General features: G+C 41.6%; 2 protein-coding genes across 2 annotated transcripts in view; both read right to left on the reverse strand.

The window, feature by feature from the left end:
* The window catches only part of gpc4 (glypican 4), a 31,827-nt gene extending 28,233 nt beyond the window's left edge, over positions 1-3,594 (reverse strand). The window contains exon 1 of the mRNA XM_034223216.1: positions 2,764-3,594. Coding sequence (XP_034079107.1) covers positions 2,764-2,920 — 157 coding nt within the window. The 5' untranslated portion in view covers positions 2,921-3,594. The remainder of the gene's footprint in view (positions 1-2,763) is intronic.
* A 5,624-nt stretch (positions 3,595-9,218) lies between these two features.
* The window catches only part of gpc3 (glypican 3), a 192,350-nt gene continuing 183,007 nt past the window's right edge, over positions 9,219-18,561 (reverse strand). Inside the window, 1 exon segment of the mRNA XM_034223265.1 lies at positions 9,219-11,689. Coding sequence (XP_034079156.1) covers positions 11,514-11,689 — 176 coding nt within the window. The 3' untranslated portion in view covers positions 9,219-11,513.

An 18,561-nucleotide genomic window follows, 5' to 3' on the forward strand; every position in this document is an offset into this window, starting at 1 on the left:
ATGATGCGTGTATCAAAGGAGGTAAACATGTTAAAAACTCCTTCTGTGACAACTTGCAGAGATACTGTATAATTTTCAAAGTGTGTCTGCTCCAAAAGTCTGCACAGTTATGGTTGGATTGTATCACAGGGGCCCATTATTTCAGGGAAATATTCTGATCCAGCAGTCTGGATGTGGATCAAAGTTATTTTACTGCATCTTATACGGAGTATTTGAAATTCTGCAGATGTTGGAAGTGAAACTGCCGTTTCCAATGATCTGCAACTTCGGTTATTAACTTTTTAAACTAAAATTGTGGTTTAAGTATGCAGGAAATTAAGGGTCTAACCCTTCTGTAACCTCACATCCAGTTCAATTAGAGAACAGTTATGATAAGAAGAGAACTCATGTTTGGAGTTCAATGCATTACAAAATGTAGACCTAATTCTCTGACAAATCTGGAGGCATTCCTACCCAGCAACTGAAACATTTGAAGAGCTTCCGTATGGTTTTTTTGCTTTCTGCAGACCCCCAACTCTCTTTAATGACAGTAGACCTTGTTGCTTTCTATGGATCAATTATCTCAGTCTCTTTCAATGACAAAGAGCTGCTCATTGAGGCCCAGACATACACCAGGAGCCTATTGTAAGGAAAAGGCACGTGTGTATAGCATACAAACCTGCACAATAAAACGGCCTTCATTCAGATCCTTCTTTCAAAACCCAGAGATGCAAGACAATTAAGTCAGACTAACGCAGACATGTTAGGGTACTCTCAATGACATTTAGCATCACAAAGACATACAGGCAGAAAACAAAAGGGACCTATAAACGTGTGTGAAATGCAGGAAAAAATAAGTCCTCAGCTTCTTTGACAGTTATGTCCGACTCAAATTCTAATGAACTCAAATTCTAATGATTGGACTTAATTGTCCTGCATGGGATTTGTAAAAGACAGGCTGAACATACTCTTTCGATGCAGAGTTAACTAATAAAAGACATCAGTACAATTAAGAGGACACTTACAAGTTGGACACCCTTGTCAGCTGTGAAAACAACTGAAAGGTTTAAGGTGAGAAGGTTTGGAAATGGCTAATTATTCATTCCAATTAGGGAAATATGCCTTTAAAAAAGAAAGAATACAAGCCACCTACATGACAGGGGTCATGTCCGGGTGACCTACTTCTGTAGTTTTGAACAAGAAGGTCATGCTGAAGCCACTGCAAAACTGGCAACCAAACTGGACTGAATTTAGGAGTTTGAATATGTCTGTGCATATTCATTTTAACCACCATATAAATGAAAGGGAAATGAGAGAAGGGAGGGATTTAAAGTATGCAAGGCACAGTGGAATTTCAAACCCGACCCCCTTCCCCTGCTCCCCTCAAGCCTTCAGTGTAAAAGCCCCCCTATGTAAGTTTCCATCACTTGGGTTTAACTTGTGATTAGTTAAATTGATTTGCCTTCTCACCTCTGCCGGACTATAAACATAGCAGTTCCTATGTATTACCATACGCTCTTCGTGGCTGCATAACATCCTGTCCTGCAATCTAGACTGGTTGCAGATGTAGGAGAACAACATGTGCCTACACAGAAAATGTTTTAAACCACAAAAATCTGAGAAGCGCTGAGAGGAATACAATCCAAAAGCCTTGTTCACAATGCACAGGAATGTTTACTAAATCACGGCAGGCTGCCTGCACTTCACAACCATAGAGTCTCTAAGGAAGCCTGAAAATAAACACAGGCCAGGCTTCTTTCAGTTGGGAGCACGGCCTGTGTGTTTATTATACCCTTTATTGTTATGAATTACCTACAAGTATTTCCTAAACGAGGACTATATTTAAACACTGGAGCTTTGAGGGGCTTTTTAGACTGAGGAATGCATGCCCAAATGTTCCACTGCTTCTTTCGCCCAAACTTAACAATGCACTGTAATATTTAACACTTGAACAAAATATATAAATATGTATGCATGATGAACCATGTTTTCATATAGACTTTGAAAGAAGCACAAAATGTCCATGTTCAAAAGTGACAGTTTAACTGTTTGTTGTAGGGACATAGTTTATTTGTAATGTCAATGAAAAAACGTTATTACATTTTAGATTTGGTATTTATGAAAAGCCTCTGGAAAACCTTTAAGTGAGTTATGAGCAAAAACACATTATATTCTGATATGGTATATTGCAGTACTGTACTCTAACTGTAATCAACACTGGTATCTAAAATGTGGTCCATATAAAAATGCTCTTACATGAATAAAAACAAGATACAATCAACCTAATGATATAATACTGTGAACAGATCCAATATACATCAACAGTACTTTTACTTTTGATAAGTCTGTGGTTATGTAAAATAGGCTCTGTATTTTATATTATTCTGAAATAGGTAATTGTGCAGAATGAGTTCTTTGAGTATTTTGAAGCTAATGCTTACTTTTACTTAAATACTATTTTGAAATCAGGTCTTTTACTTGTAGTGGAGTACTTTAAGATCATAGTATTTGTTATTGCAACACTGGTTATGACTTTTGACAAGTTAACAGTGTTGTCTGTAATTGAGAAGCTCACAATGCTAAATCAAAAACCTGACCGTTACAGTGCCACATTATGCTAATGCTGCTAGCCTAAAAGTTATCCTTAGCCTAAGGACCACCGGGGAACCTCTGTAGGACCCATGGGGGGGTACTCGCCCCCCACTTTGGGAAACACTACTTTCTAGACTACAGTATTTCAGGTTAATAACAGGGCTAAACTTGTTAAAATAAAATAAAACTCACCGTTGACTCCTTTGTTGGGAACATCGTTGACGTTGAAGCCCTTGGAGCTGTACGCCGCGCGGACGTCGTTGCAGTTTTTCAACTTTTGCTCCGCAGTCATCGACACACACAACACAACCAGCGTGCAAACTACACACAACACCAACAGCGGCTTCATGGTGTGTCACTTAAAAACAACAGCACAAAAAGTAAAAAATAAAAAAGTATAGTCGCTCAGGTGTGTATAACTAGCACAGAGTTTCAGCGACTCCCACGCTGAGTTTCCTCATGGAGACGCGCTGATTTCTTCAACAGATACTTCATTCACAGCTCAGGCCACCGCTTACACAACTTCAGGGAGAACAACTCCGAAAATAACCGTGAAAACTGCTCAAACGTCGTTCGTTTAACAGCAAGGAAATATGCGATACATGTCGAGTTCCAGACTCAATCGAAAAAACACAAAAAGGCGACGAAATGATAGTTTTCAAACATGTAAAAAAAGTTTGCGAGGGCGAGAATATCAGAATATCAGAATTGCTTCAATGCCGCGATGGACGTATAAACCAGGGGAGAGAAGAGACGGTGGGAAAGTAGCCGAGATGGTGTCTTTTTCCTCTTTCTTCCTTTCTCTTCTTGCTTTCTTTCCAAACTTGAGGAGAGGCCGTGGTTTCTGTAGGACACTGGACTGTAGGCTAGTCGTACTGAGATCCAGATGCGAGCAGAAAACCCTAGTGGACACCCAGGAGAGAGTACAAGTTCCGGGGACAAAGACCTGGAAAACAGGAACACCAGGGGTGGAGCATGAAGCAGGGACTTCAAACCCTCTGGATCCCTCTCTCTCTTTTCCCCTTTCTATAATGTCTAGACTGGTGGAAACCAGTCTTGAAAAAGCAGGGGTGGAGCTACTCTGTGGCATGAAGACTTATTGTTGGGCCACATGACATAAGGAAAGGAAACACCAGATACCCAAAAGTGCTCAAAATCACAAATCTCTTTACTGCAGACCCCCATCTGACCTGTGTTTGAGAGGGCATTCTTATCTGTTTTTACTGTCAGACAGGAGATAACCACAGAGATAAAAATCCTTTGAACTGAAGGTCTGTCCTAATGTTAAATAAGTGATAATAATGTGGTGATAAACTGTTTTCCCTAGCCCCCCTTTGGAAGTACCCCAAAGATCATTAGAGGGTTGAAAACCACTTAATTGTGTATTGAAGGTTGTCCGTGATGAGAAATTCAACAACAAGCCATTATTTATTCGACAAACTGCTCGCCAAATGTTTTTATTGCATGAAAGTAATTTACATAACATCAGAGCAGAAGACATATTTCCTACAAATGTGTTATTTCTGCTGAGCATTTATGATCCGATACATCTTAGTTTGTTTAAAAGCCTGGGATTAAAAAGCTGGCGGATATTAACAGTAACCATGGAGGCAAAATTACAGGCCCGGTTCTGACACAAACACGGGTCAGACCAACATGCAGCTGCCTGACATATAGTACAGCTAGTGTTGTAAACCACAGTAAACAGTCTACTGGGAGCTGTACACTTGGATTGAGATGACAATGACATTGTAAGAATGATCAAATGTATAACACATGTTATGCATTTACTTAAAGCGCTGCATGAAGCTCAAACACAACGGAAACGTGATACACACATTGATGCACACAGCTGGGAATGGAGCACTTGTTGATGGATTACAAAGTTGGCCAACTGTCAATATTGTTAGTTTGTTCAATAATTATAAGTGTTTTTTCAGTAGGTCTATATTACAAATGACCAGGTTAGCTACATTAGCTAGCTAGCTTACATCAGATCTGCAATTATATCAAAAGGAATCATGCGATCACATTGTTGAAATAAGCCAATGAAACTTACATTTTAGGTGAGTTTACAGCAAAGTTGACAGTTGGCCATCTTTATAATTCCTGAATGTCAACAAATGCTCTGGTCCCAGCTGTGTGCATTACTTTTGAGTGTCAGCGTTTTGTATTTACAGCGTTTTGTATTTGCAGCGCTTTGTCTATGCAGCGCTTTTAGTTTGCGCATGTTCCTTCAAGTTGGTGAATGTTTACTAAATGCTGAGCATGTGTTCTCAAGTTGGTGAAGATGTTTCTTCATTTTCATGTGTTTTGTCACATTTGTGTTTTGATATTTTAATCGTTTTTTAAATTGCGGTGCGTTTCTCCTAATATAAGTGTTTTGGGCCGTTGTATCGTGTTTACCCCTGCCGGCCACCGTATAACCCCAGGACGATCACTGGGAGATAATGGGCAACGTATTTGGTTTTTTTGACACATAAACCACGTGAGCATCCCTCCATTGCATTTTAAATAAATCTAGTCACTCCAAACCTCTGCTGAGCACATCTTAGCTGCTGTGAAAGCATCAGCGTACACATTTAGAGACAAATAGAAAAAACTGTAACAATTCGCTTCATCTGACTGAATAATTTCATCCTTTTTCAAATGACCATCTGTTCAACAGATACTTAAAAGTTCCCCATGTCCTAGTCTGAGAATATCTCTTGTCTCCTTCACTCATATTTCTCTTGTGTTTTTGCACCAGTGTTTTATTTTTCCCTGTTCTCAGGAGCAGTTTGTTAAATCTGCCGTCATGCTGTTTTCTGTCCATGATCTTTGCGCTCATTGCAACTTGTTTCTTCTTGTAACACTGGAAAAAAAAGTAATTGAAGCTTATCTGATAGGACAATCAATTACATGTAAAAACAAACTTAGAACTCATCCATTCCTGTGTCCTCTGGTCAATCGTAATCAACAGGAAATGCAACATTTTAGAAATCTTTTCTGACTCAGTCTCGATTATGGGACTGTGCAAATGTCTTGTACGTAAATCCCCTCATTAAAAAAAAAGAAGCCATAATAAGACTTTTTACCCCCTGCGTTTAAACATGCCTGGACTTGTGGGGTGCTGGTGTGTGTGTGTGTGTGTGTGTGTGTTTGTGTGTGTGTGTGTGTGTGTGTGTGTGTGTGTGTGTGTGTGTGTGTGTGTGTGTGTGTGTGCACGTCCATTGGTTTGGGGGGTAGCACTCAGCAGAATGACATTCCTCCTTTTGTGTCCACATTCCTCAGGCGGCTCCATTCATTCTGTGTGACTGCGGCTGCTGCAGGGGAAGCCAGGGGTTTCTGAGGAGCAGGAGGAGGAGGATGCTGGAGCTGTGTGCATGGGAGAGCGTGGGCCCGGCGCTCCCCTCAATGGGCCAACAAAAGGTAAGAAAATGGTCCAGTGCCTTGGTAATTAGACGTGAATGAGCTTTGAACGACGTGACATGTCTCAGGCTTTTCTCTCTGGCAGAGGAATTCCAACATCCAGCTTGGTAAAAAAAAAGAAAATGGCACTGGGAGCAGATGCACTTAAGCACCTGAATATCATTGTTATTTTAATTCATATGCTAGGCTTGGTGAACTGTCTGGCTTGTCAATGTACCCAAGCCCAAACATCTTTGTGTGGCCATGAAATACATATTCATAGGGAGTCAATCACTCAGGCAGAAAATGCAACAATTCCTGATAGTCAGCTATTCTCACTGTTCCTGCTGACTAACATCAAATTAACCTTTCACTCCCATAATGCTTGCCGTTCCAACATTGCCCCAATATTACCCTAAGAAAACATGTGAACTCTGCATTTCAATAGGCCTGTTTGCCCTTTCTCCAGCCTTGCATTAGCATTCAGAGTATAACCACCCCCCCCCCCCCCCCCCAACTCATTCTGGGTGAGCTGCTGCTCTCTCTGCAGCCAGCGTTTGCTCATCTCCTAATGATCAGCCTCTCTTTTTCATGTTAAAGGCAGCAATCCAGTCAAGGAGAGAAAAGCACAGCTGGATAACAATGGCGTTTTTATCTGGATCTGGGGAGCAGAGGGTGCGTGGGTGTGAAAAGTTACAGCCGAGCGCCGGGACACAGAAATGTTGAAGTGTGTTTGTAGTGACAGGCGTGTTATGAGAGGAGCTGTGAGTGATTGACCTTGTTAAGAAAGTAGACATGCTTTAAGGAAGGAGACAAAAAACAAACAATTAGGACTAATGAACCTCATTGTGGAGCTGCGGGCGGCGTCTGCTACCTGGCTAAGGTGACTCCAGGGGGAAAACTAATGTGGTTTAATGTAGGAACCCCACAGAGAGAGATGCAGAGAGCACGTCTTATGCCCAGAATGCTTCATCATCTTCTAGGAGTGAGAAATACAGATCCAGAGAATAACACATGCTGCTTTGAGGCTTTGGAGAACTACCAGCACACTCCAGAGGAACATAAATTATATGATTCCTGAAGGGCTTTGAAGTGGATCAGAGGGTGAAATGCACATAAAGTAACATATAGACTTGCAACATCATGTGTCCTATTCATAACCCCTGTAGCCTGCCATCCATTTTCTCACTAATATTTTTTCCTTGCAGATAAAGGAAAATTCCACCCAAAATTGCTCAATATGTCAATATGTAACATTCAAGGGTGTTTCAGATGTTTTTTTGGTGATCTCATTTTATGTTTTTGGTTTCTTTAACAACTTAGCTTACCGACTGTCACCTCAGTTAATGAACACATGCATTTTCCAAAATGTCCTTCAACAAACCAGGAAAACTTGTTGCGTCACTTTCCTTCAAATCATTTTAGTTTCTATTCCGTTAGAATCAGTTACAATAAAACTAAATAGTTTTTCTTCCCAAAATATAAAAAGATATAGTTAAAATGTATTTCATTAATTCGTATTACAACGCATACAAGTGCATCAACCTCATCAACGCTGTTCGCCATTTTTCTGTCACAGTTTTTCAAATCTAGAGCTAAATAATTAGCTGTAGCTGTATGTAGGAAGATGATGTCACCATTCTTAATCCCGCTTTAGAGCCTTGATTGGTCAATGTTTTCCTCTTGTTTGTTTTGTCAACATCAATCCCTTGTAATAAAAAAACTAAACTGAACAAGCTAGCTGTGGTTGGCAGAATTGCACCTTTATAAGTACGTTTTTATTTTCTCTATTCACAATAAAAAAGATATGAATAGGCTGCTGCTGATTACAGTTAAGGTTGTAGTTTGATTTCATATTATAATGTTAAGAACATGCCATGCATCCGAGATGTGTATGGCGATTCAAAGGTCTAGCACAATGCTAACGTAAAACCCCTACACGTACAATTTTAACATTTCTTACGTTATCGCGTAAAAGGGTTTGTCTCATTTGTCTTGTAACTAAAGATTGTTGCCTTAGAAAATAATAAGAAAGATTTTATATTCAAATTAAAATTGTTTATACTATAGTCTTTAATAGGTATGTTTTTGTTAGCAAAGACACCCCTCATGATGTTTATAGCATGCCTATGCATAGGAGAAGTAGTTGCAATAATGGTTGTTTTCTCTTAAAATGATCGGGCTTTCTAATTTTAACATCCTGTTATCATAAAATGTGGACAGAAAACCCCAGAGAGGAAAGCAAAAAAAATGAAACTGAGGAAACTCTGAACGATAAAAACTAGTGGTACAGAACTGTGTGTGTTGCAGGTTCTGCCTTTTCCAAATACTGTAACTGTGGGTTATATGCCTAAACAGAAAGCATAAGAGTTTTTCCACTTTGGAATAAGTCGACGTCATTCCCCTTAAACAAAACATGTTGCGTTTCAATTTGGTGAACTGTGGCCACTGTTGGTGTACAAACAGGCATGTGTTGTTTGTCCAATGGATCACTGCCTGATTGCTGAAAGCTGTGCAAAGTCTAGGAAGTATCCTCCACTCTTTGATTCTGAGGAACTGACAGCAAAACCTGACATTTACTGCTGATGTGTTACTTAGATGCGTTTGTTCATGATATTGATTGATACTTTGTTGCTGCAAAGTAAGAACCTTGACATGACCTCACCATATCTCTGTTTGACCTGTTAGGCAAGAGAAAAATAAACAACCCAAAAGACTCCACGATGCATTGGTGGTTCACTTTTCAGGCTCAGGGTGAAAATCCTGCCTGTAATGCCATTTGCAGTTCAGAACTCAGCACTACATCAGCTTAGGGTGTGGTCACAAGTAAAGAAGCAGAAGACCACACCCTCCTGTAATAATGGGTGTAGTCAGGTGTGATTCCTCTCCTCCATGTCTAAGGTTAAAGGACGTGAAAACACATTTCAGTTTTGCTTATTTTAAATGACAGATTCCTGATCGTCCTGTTTTGGTCAGTGGTCTTTACACTGGTTGTAAGTGGGTGGGTGGGGCTCTTTTCAAAGAAGGTGAAGTCACACCAATCAGGATTTAGCAATATTTGAATTAAAGTCTGACAGTTGTTACACCTGCCGTAGATAAACTTGCTTTTGTGTAAAGAAAGGATTTTTTTCAAAGCCTTATCTTGGCTTTTTGCTGATTCATGAATAATGTTATCTTTTAATATTAAGATTTAAAACATAATTTACAGGTGTATTAAGTTCAGTCTTAACATTCTGGGAGATAGGCTTCCTTGAAACTGCCAATCAATATTCATTTTAATGAGTAGTTTAGACTATTGAAGTCAAATATCAACACACAACAGTACACACATCAATTACATTCTGGGCCTGCAAGCCAAGCCGCCATGCCCCAACACGGCTCTTACTAGACACATCAATAAAGAAAAACTTATGCAGACACAACAAAAAAACACAAAACCAAAAACAAGTTTAGTTTATTATACATTGTACTTCCCCATACAATGTATAATAATCCCCATCATCATTTAACTGAAAAAAATAAAAACAACATATTACTGGGCATTCATTTTGATCCAACGGTAATCACAGGTCGGTTCATGGCAGCCGTCTCTGGTGACAAACACAGGTGTGACTAATCACGTTCATTAGGGCTGCATTCAGTTCATGTGTACCTGGTACTCTGCATGCTCTCTGACGCACCTGAATGGAACAGAGCCGTCGTTAGTGTTATCAGTAACACATGCGCCAGCGGACATCCTGAATGTGCGTCTGCTGCTGTGGGGAAACTATGGAAACTACAGTTTTCTATACAGCGGACTACAACATGGATGTTTGATAAGAACGAGGGACTACTGTAAACTCATCTAGAGACTCTGCACCGTGCTCTGATGCTGTCGTTTTATGCTTTATGAAATGGATTTAACTTCTGTTAGACAGCTATCATGTATGGCAGAACAGAAGTTAAATCCATTTCTCACTTATTCTGACAATGTACGTAACCCCAAATAAAAGAACCCAATAAAAAGAGTTGTTAAATATTAGTGAAGTCACGTTGTAATAACAATAACTCATCTCTCGGTGTTCTTTTTCTGCTTTGCCAAACGCCACTGTGTCAAGTGTCCTATTAGAGTTGCCGTATGGAGTTGTCCAATATGGCGGACCATCTCGCACATGCGCAGTGCAGATCGGGCAGGGGGGCAGATCGGGTAGTGACCTATGGTAGTGACCTATGATAGTGACAGGAAGGTTCCTAAGCAAAACAGACTATTTGACCTCAACCATGGAGTTGCATTTATTTCAACAGGAAATGCCATTTTAATATGTTTCGAAATACTGAATGGGATGATCATTTTTTGCAGCGATTTTCACATTTCTGGAGCACACAATACTTCATTCAGAATGGACACATATTTTGCCTTTTTTCTTGGATTCTGTTATTAATATTTGTTTTTGATAATATGCCAATTATTTGTCCAGCCCTACTGTAGTTACAGCTGTGCTATGTGCTAAGGATGTAGCATGACTCACATGTCTGCTTACTCAAGTCATATGAGAATGTTTAGGATACATTTACATTTTTATTGTGTGCCTTTTTGCAACATCATCATCATATAAAACAAATACAAAATCAAGATAAGGACTTTTGGTTGCAACAAAACATGGAAGAATAAATCATTAAACACAATTTCCAAATGTTTTGAATGTATGAGCTCAATGACAGTATTACAAAATTAATTTACACATATTTATATTTCACATTATTCCTCGCTTTACCCACAATGCTAAAGAATAAGCTAGAAATGTGCAGCAGTGCGTCACAGTCCAGTCCACAAACTACACATTCTTGTCAAATATGCCACCATTTAAAATGAACATATCATTGTTGTAAACATGGCACCAACACAGAGAAACAAACATCTGTACAGTTACCAGGCTGATTGGGAGATGTAAGCTCTTATGTTGAGTTACTTTTATTATGGTGCTGTTACTGTATAAAATCATCAGCGTTGCAAAACAAAGCAAACACTGACAGGTGAGAGTGTGTGAGGAAATCAGTCTGAAATAATGTAGCTATTACAAGGACACATTGAGATTTAAGTAGAAACAGAGCATCTTAAGGTACAGTGCATTAAATAAGGGTTCAAGCTCAGTAAAGAGTTCACAGCCCCCCAGCATGGAAGAGAGTAGCAAAGTGTTCTTCTTCTTCCCTACTTATTCCATTAGGGCTTGTGTTTTTTCAAAGTCTGTTGTGTGTCTCTTCTCCAAAGTAGCTCCTCAATTGCAGCTCTATGACGAATCTGAATGAGGAGCTGAGACAAGAGGGACCAAAAGTTGTCATAACTGTAGTGGGAGTGAACCCGAGGGTGAGTTTGTTATTTACACAGTGCCTTGGGTTTATGTGGTGTGCTTTATGAGGCTTGTTGAGGACATTTGGAATGAATTGTTAAAATAAATAAATAAAAATGCAGCATCATGCTTCCTTTGATGGACTTTACAATGGGAACCAGAATTTAAAAAAGTTCCCGTTCCACAGTTTGCATTGAATCCTAAGAGGTGGTGTGAGTGCACTGGTCAGTGGTGATGGAGCAGGAGCAGGAGGAGCGTCACGGGGAAGGCGGGGATCAGGGAGCCCCTCCAAAGCGGAGCCGCAGGTGAGGAGGCCCCCCCGACCCCGGCTGAGGCCAGGCCGGGGGTCAGCAGCTGCTCCTGGAAGGTGAAGTCCTCCATAGCCAGATTATCAGCGAGGTCTGAGAGGGAGGCAGACGGAGGAGATGGATGGATGGGAGATAGAGGGGGGAGGCGAAAGAATGATAAATATGAGGAAAAGCATGGAGACAATTAGAACAAACACTGTCACAAAAGCTGAAAAACATATGCGCTACGGCTGTTCTCCTCCTGCGTGATGTCTTACACAGCTGTATAAACAGTGTTACATTGCAGAGAACGGGAAAAGCCAACTCCGCACAGAACCAGATGTCACATGTTATTGTTGTAGACACATGCAGAATCACACAGACATATTTTACTGAGAGTGAGTGTTGAAAGGTTGGATTTACGTGGCGAGATGCTGCAAACAAAGAATTAAAATCAAAACCACTGAGCCTGTGTGAGGTCAGACACAAGCCTTTATCTAACATAACCCCATTGATTTAAAAAATAAAACTTGGTATTCCCAAAATAGATGGAACTTAGAGTAATGGTTAGTACATGTAAGAGATATTTAAAGGTTGTGACGGGATTTTGAAGCCATGAATACGTTTTGAAAGGGAAAGATAAAGCCTATTTTTACTAGCTACAGTATGTTGTAGGCACCAGGGAGGGATTTACAGTATAGTCCTGTGGAGCGAGATCCTCCGGGGACAAATAACCTGGGATCATGTGACCAATAATAGAAGCCACAGGCGCTGTCTGTGTTTTCCAAATGTGACAAGCTAGCTTGTGAGGGTTAAACTGCTCTATATTTTAAAGGAAGGGTTCGAGATGTTCTGCTTTCTGGTCGAGAGTTAAATCAGAAGATGAATACTGTTCTAATGTACAAGTTGGGAGTTGATTCGCTGAGTTTAGCATACAAAGAATGGAAGCAACTACTAAAACTATACTCAGTATGAATCTAACCAGTGGCCAAAGAAAGTAAGTTAAATACAAGTACAATGTTGAGGTACTATTATTCTTTTTGAGGTTTTACCTTCCCTGTAGTGTGTTAAATAGGTTTGTGTGCATATAAATGGTCTGCAAAGGCTAAAATCCCTGACTTTCTCCCCCAACCCCCCTCCTGCCAGAAACATATCCATTGGACTCCTTTGTTTGCTTCTGTAACATAGTGACATTACTATGTAACACTTGCACTTCTATTGGCTGGTGCTCCAACACATTGTACGTTATAGGCTAAGGGGCGGGACATCTCGCGGCGGTTCACCAGAGGGTGAAAAGAGGTGCTACAGCACAGGCAGTATGAGAACAATAAAGAGCTTTTTGAACATTAAAGCATGTAAATGGGACGGGTGGCGCAGTGGTCTGTGCATCTGATCATCAGATCAAGGGGGGTGCTGGGGAACTCCAGTTCGAAACCCGCTCCTGCCGCCACTGCGTCAGGCCGTTGTGTCCTTGGGCAAGACACTTCACCCGGATTTGCTCCTGTGGGTATTGTCCACAGTACATGTATGATACTAATGTGTACTTGTAAAAGCGCCTCGATGACTTCGAGGCGTGAAGATGGACGGTGTGGCGCAGTGCGCTGTGCAATGATCATCAGATCAAGGGGTGAAACCCGCCGCTGCTGCGTCTGTAAAGCCGTTGTGTCCTTGGGCAAGACACTGAACTTGCTCCTGTGGGTATTGTCCACAGTACATGACCATTGCATGTATGATATGTGTATTTGTAAAGCGCTTTGAACATCTGGAAAAGCGCTATAATAAATGTAATGTATGTGTGCATCTGGACCCGGTGACGACATTACCTATTGACGCAGCAACCACTGTAAGTTATATTCTTGTTTAATTAGACTTCTCTGTTTCATTTATTCGACTCTGGTGGCCTGTGGAATTGCCAGTCAGCTGTTCCTAAGGCTGACTTCATCTCTGGCTACGCCTCCCTGCAGTCTCTGGATTTCCTTGCTCTCACTGAGACCTGGATTACTCCATCCAACACATCCACCCCAGCAGCTCTCTCCACTGCATATTCCTTCTCCCATACACCCAGACCCACTGGCAGAGGAGGTGGCACTGGTCTCCTGCTCTCTCCCAAATGGAGCTTTTCCCTCTTCAAGCTACCTAACTTCACTCCTTCCACCTTTGAATTCCATGCCGTCACAGTAACCCATCCTATACAGTTAACCATTGTTGTTCTCTACCGTCCACCAGGCGCCTTGGGGGACTTCTTGGAGGAATTAGATAATCTCCTCTCACTCATCCCTGAAACTGGCCCTCCCGCTGTACTTCTCGGAGACTTCAACCTCCAGACGGGGAAGATAGACGAACTAACATCTCTGTTAACCGCCTTTGCTTTCTCACTGTCTCCGTCCCCACCGACTCATAAAGCTGGCAATGTCCTTGATCTTATATTCTCAAGGAACTGCGCTACTTCTAACCTCTCTGTAAACCCGCTCCACACATCCGATCACTTCTTCATTTCATTCTCTCTATCCCTTTCCAAACATAACAAACTAATCTCTTCCCATCCTGCACTTGTCCGCCGTAACCTTCACTCCCTCTCCCCCTCTACCTTTGCCTCGTCGGTGCTCTCAGCCCTCCCTTCCTCTGATTCGTTCCAACTCCTGCCTCCAAACTCTGCTGCAGAAACTCTCCTCTCTACTCTCTCATCCACTCTGGACTCGCTCTGTCCTCTCACATCTCGGCAGGCTCGTCAGTCCCCTCCTGCTCCCTGGCTAAATGATGCACTGCGTGCTAATAGAACCGTCCTTAGGGCAGCAGAGCGGAAATGGTGGAAATCCAAACACCGTGACGACCTCCTAACCTATCAGGCTCTCCTCTCCTCTTTCTCTGCTTCGATCTCTCAGGCAAAAAGCACTTTCTTTCAAGATAAGATCCAATCTTCCTATTCCAATCCTAAAAAACTATTTTCCATCTTCTCCACCCTCTTGGACCCTCCAAAAGCCCCTCCCCCCTCCTCACTTCTGTCAAGCGACTTTGTTACCCACTTTGAAAAAAAGGTTGATGATATTCGCTCTTCTTTTTCTGACTCACCTTTACTCACCGCTGGGTCACCAGACCCTCCTTCCACCAACACACTTACCTCCTTTTCCCCTCTCTCTCCAAGTGAGGTTCTTACCCTCATTACCTCTGCCCGCCCTACCACCTGTCCTCTGGACCCCATCCCTTCAAACCTCCTTCAGACTATCGGTCCTGATATTCTACCGTTTCTCACCCATTTCATCGACACTTCTCTAACTTCTGGTCACTTTCCAAACAGTCTCAAGGAGGCAAGAGTAAACCCTCTCCTAAAGAAACCCACTCTCAACCCGTCTGATGTTATCAACTACAGGCCTGTCTCTCTCCTCCCGTTCCTGTCTAAATCACTTGAACGCGCTGTCTTTAAACAACTCTCCTGTTATCTCAATCAGAACAACCTTCTGGATCCGCACCAGTCTGGTTTCAAGGCAGGTCACTCCACAGAAACTGCTCTCATTGCTGTCACGGAGGAACTGCACACTGCCAAAACTGCATCCCTCTCCTCTGTCATCATCCTGTTGGACCTGTCTGCTGCATTCGACACGGTGAATCATCAGATCCTCCTTCGCACTCTCCAAAAACTTGGAGTTTCAGGCTCTGCACTTTCCCTCCTCACCTCATACCTGAAAGACCGTACCTACAGGGTGACTTGGAGAGGGTCTGAGTCCGACCCTTGTCAATTAACTACAGGGGGTCCCTCAGGGCTCTGTTCTTGGTCCCCTCCTCTTCTCCCTGTACACAAGCTCGCTCGGATCAGTCATTAGCCCGCATGGTTTTTCTTACCACTGCTACGCTGACGACACCCAATTAATTCTGTCCTTTCCCCGCTCAGAGACCCAGGTCGTTGCACGCATCTCTGCTTGTCTAGCTGACATCTCTCAGTGGATGTCTGCTCACCACCTCAAGCTCAACCTTGACAAGACTGAGCTGCTCTTCCTCCCGGGAAAAGATTGTCCCACTCTTGACCTAACAATCAACATCGGCACCTCAGTTGTTTCCCCGACTCAGACTGCAAGGAATCTGGGTGTGACCCTAGATAACAACCTGTCCTTCACTGCAAACATCACTGCTACAACCCGTTGCTGCAGATACACGCTTTACAACATCAGGAGGATACGTCCCCAGCTGACTCAGAAAGCGACTCAGGTTCTGGTCCAGGCTCTCGTCATCTCACGCCTAGACTACTGCAACTCCCTCCTGGCTGGTCTACCTGCATGTGCCATCCGACCTCTGCAGCTCATCCAGAATGCAGCGGCTCGTCTGGTCTTCAACCTTCCTAAATTCTCCCACACCACTCCGCTCCTCCGCTCCCTTCACTGGCTTCCGGTAACTGCTAGAATCCACTTCAAGACACTGGTACTTGCTTACCATGCTGCGAATGGATCTGGCCCTTCCTACATCCAGGACATGGTTAAACTGTACACCCCAGCGCGTGCACTACGCTCTGCATCAGCCAAACGACTCGCTGCGAGGGGGACCCAAGTTCCCATCGGCGAAAACACGTGGGTTTGCTGTCCTGGCTCCAAGATGGTGGAATGAGCTCCCCATTGACATCAGGATGGCAGATAGCTTGCACATCTTCCGGCGCAAACTGAAAACTCATCTCTTTCGACTCCACTTCGAGCGTTAGAACTATTAACGAAGCACTTTTATACTAATAAAGGACTGGCTTACCTAAAGCCAGTTGAGTAGCACTTGAAATGTTTGGCTCTATGAAACCTGATGTACTTATATGATTCTGTTTTCTTCAAGGTTGTGTCTTCCTGGTCGAATGTACTTATTGTAAGTCGCTTTGGATAAAAGCGTCAGCTAAATGCAATGTAATGTAATGTAATGTAAGGAATTAATTATTATTATTAAACATGTTTTTTTGTATTTACCATTTGACGCTTCCATATACTTCCACTCCACTAATTTTCAGAACTAAATATTGTACTTTTATTTACTGAATTAGTTTGATTGTACAAGTTCCAGATTAAACCTTTTTTAATTATGATAAAATATGGCTGTCCAGCAGTATAGTAAAATGAGCCCCACCTTTACTCGCTGCATCATTAAACTGAGTTTTATACAAAAATGTATCAAAAATTTGAATCAAGTAATACAAAAAATGTATGAGTCTGAAATGGGCTTTCTCTCAATAATGACTATTTTTGTACTTTTTTTTCATTCATGTATGTATGTTTGTATACGCAGTATGATTATTTTTGTATTACTTACTTTGAGAATACAGCACTTACATTTGAAATAGCTGACTATTGAATATTACCCTTATGTATGTTAAAATTCAGAACAAACAAACATGTATGCACAGGCGTTTGCTTTACAGTAACTCCAAAGTCCTGCGGCCACAGGACACACTGAACTCACTCCCTCCCTCGTGCAGCTTTTAGTAATTTTTGTGGACAAAACTTTTGTTTTCACTGAGTCGTTAACGGGAAGAAACTCAGCTAGCAGACAATATTAACCGTTTTTAGCTAAATGAAACAAAAGGGTAACTAGAAAATGCATTTCCTGCAGAAAATGCGTGCGAATGCTGTAAACTGTGAACATTTGTGGCTGAATTTAGCTGAAGATGCAGAAAAGTGAAATGATTTGAATCAAATTGTTACAGCTCAAATGCATTGCAATGACTTTGTTGAAAACTTGAACGTGAAATGTTAAACTGGAAGAGTAGGACAAATAGTGAAGAAGCTTAATATTTAAAAGAAAAGGTTTAAAAAAGGTATACACAACAACATGTATAGCCTCAATGTCCTGCAATAGTTGAATGGTTTCTGCAGCTGAAAGTAGGCTGAAGGAGTTAAATATCAGATGTAAGTAGTAGTGAATGAATGTGTATTAAGAAGAGAAAAGTAAGTAAAAAGGCTTGGGAAAGCAGCAGAATATTTTGACTGCAAACTTTTTCGACTAACACCATACGTCACCAATAATGTATAAAATATGTGGAACATGTTGAAGTCAGTATGAAGTCTACATCAGACAGAAAATAATAGGCTGAGACAGTCTGTTAAAGTCCAGTGTGTTTGTCAGTGTTTGTTTCTGTGCTGAGCACCTAATCATAACAAATAATCATAACACCTGTGTGAGCCCAGAGATCAAAGGTTTCAATCTGCCCAGCAACACCATGGTTACCAGCTCAACATTGAGTCCCATTAGGGTGCATTCACACCTAATAGTCCGCTTCTAACAGACTATAGTTTGTTACATTGTTTCATTTTTCAGAAGGTTCGGTTTTCACATGGGCAAACTCAAACGGACTATAAACTTTAAACACAAGTCATGTGCACGGAAATGCTGTTCAAATGTGTTCAACCATTGGTCAGACATTAAAGGGGACCTATCATGCAAAATGCACTCTTGTACGTCTTTTATACATGAATATGTGTCCCCGGTGTGTCAGGGAACTCACCAAGTGTCAGAAAATACAACCCTCTCTCTTTTCCTCTATACCCAAATCTCTAAAAAAAAAAGGGGCTGTAACGGATCTGATAAAAACTGATCAAGATTTGAATTATTTTCTACGTCACAAAAGTCAATTCTCCACGTATCAGGGGAATGAGAGGTTGGGCCACGGTCGGCCATTGCCGCTCGAAAGCGCTGGAGACGCTGTAGTACATATGCCAGGCCTGTAAGTGGCGCTGTAGTCTGCCACAAAAGCAGCGAAGAAGACTTCCCGCGTGTGTGAGTGTGGCAGTTGTGCAATCTTACCTTTAAGCAGGAGAGGAGAGCGCATATTTCTTTTAAGTTATCCCAATCCAAAAAGGTGGGATGATTTTATTTAAAGAAAATGGTCCACACTTTTACAGGGTTTTTCCCTTCTCTCTTACAATGTGACAATCATACAAATATATCATGCTGTGGTCCTTTTCTATAAAACCTCAATTCACAGTTTTACATTTCTTACATTCAATTCTGACTTCAACTGGCCC

Source organism: Gymnodraco acuticeps, unplaced genomic scaffold (assembly GCF_902827175.1).
Source record: "Gymnodraco acuticeps unplaced genomic scaffold, fGymAcu1.1, whole genome shotgun sequence".
In the NCBI taxonomy this organism is placed as follows: domain Eukaryota; kingdom Metazoa; phylum Chordata; class Actinopteri; order Perciformes; family Bathydraconidae; genus Gymnodraco; species Gymnodraco acuticeps.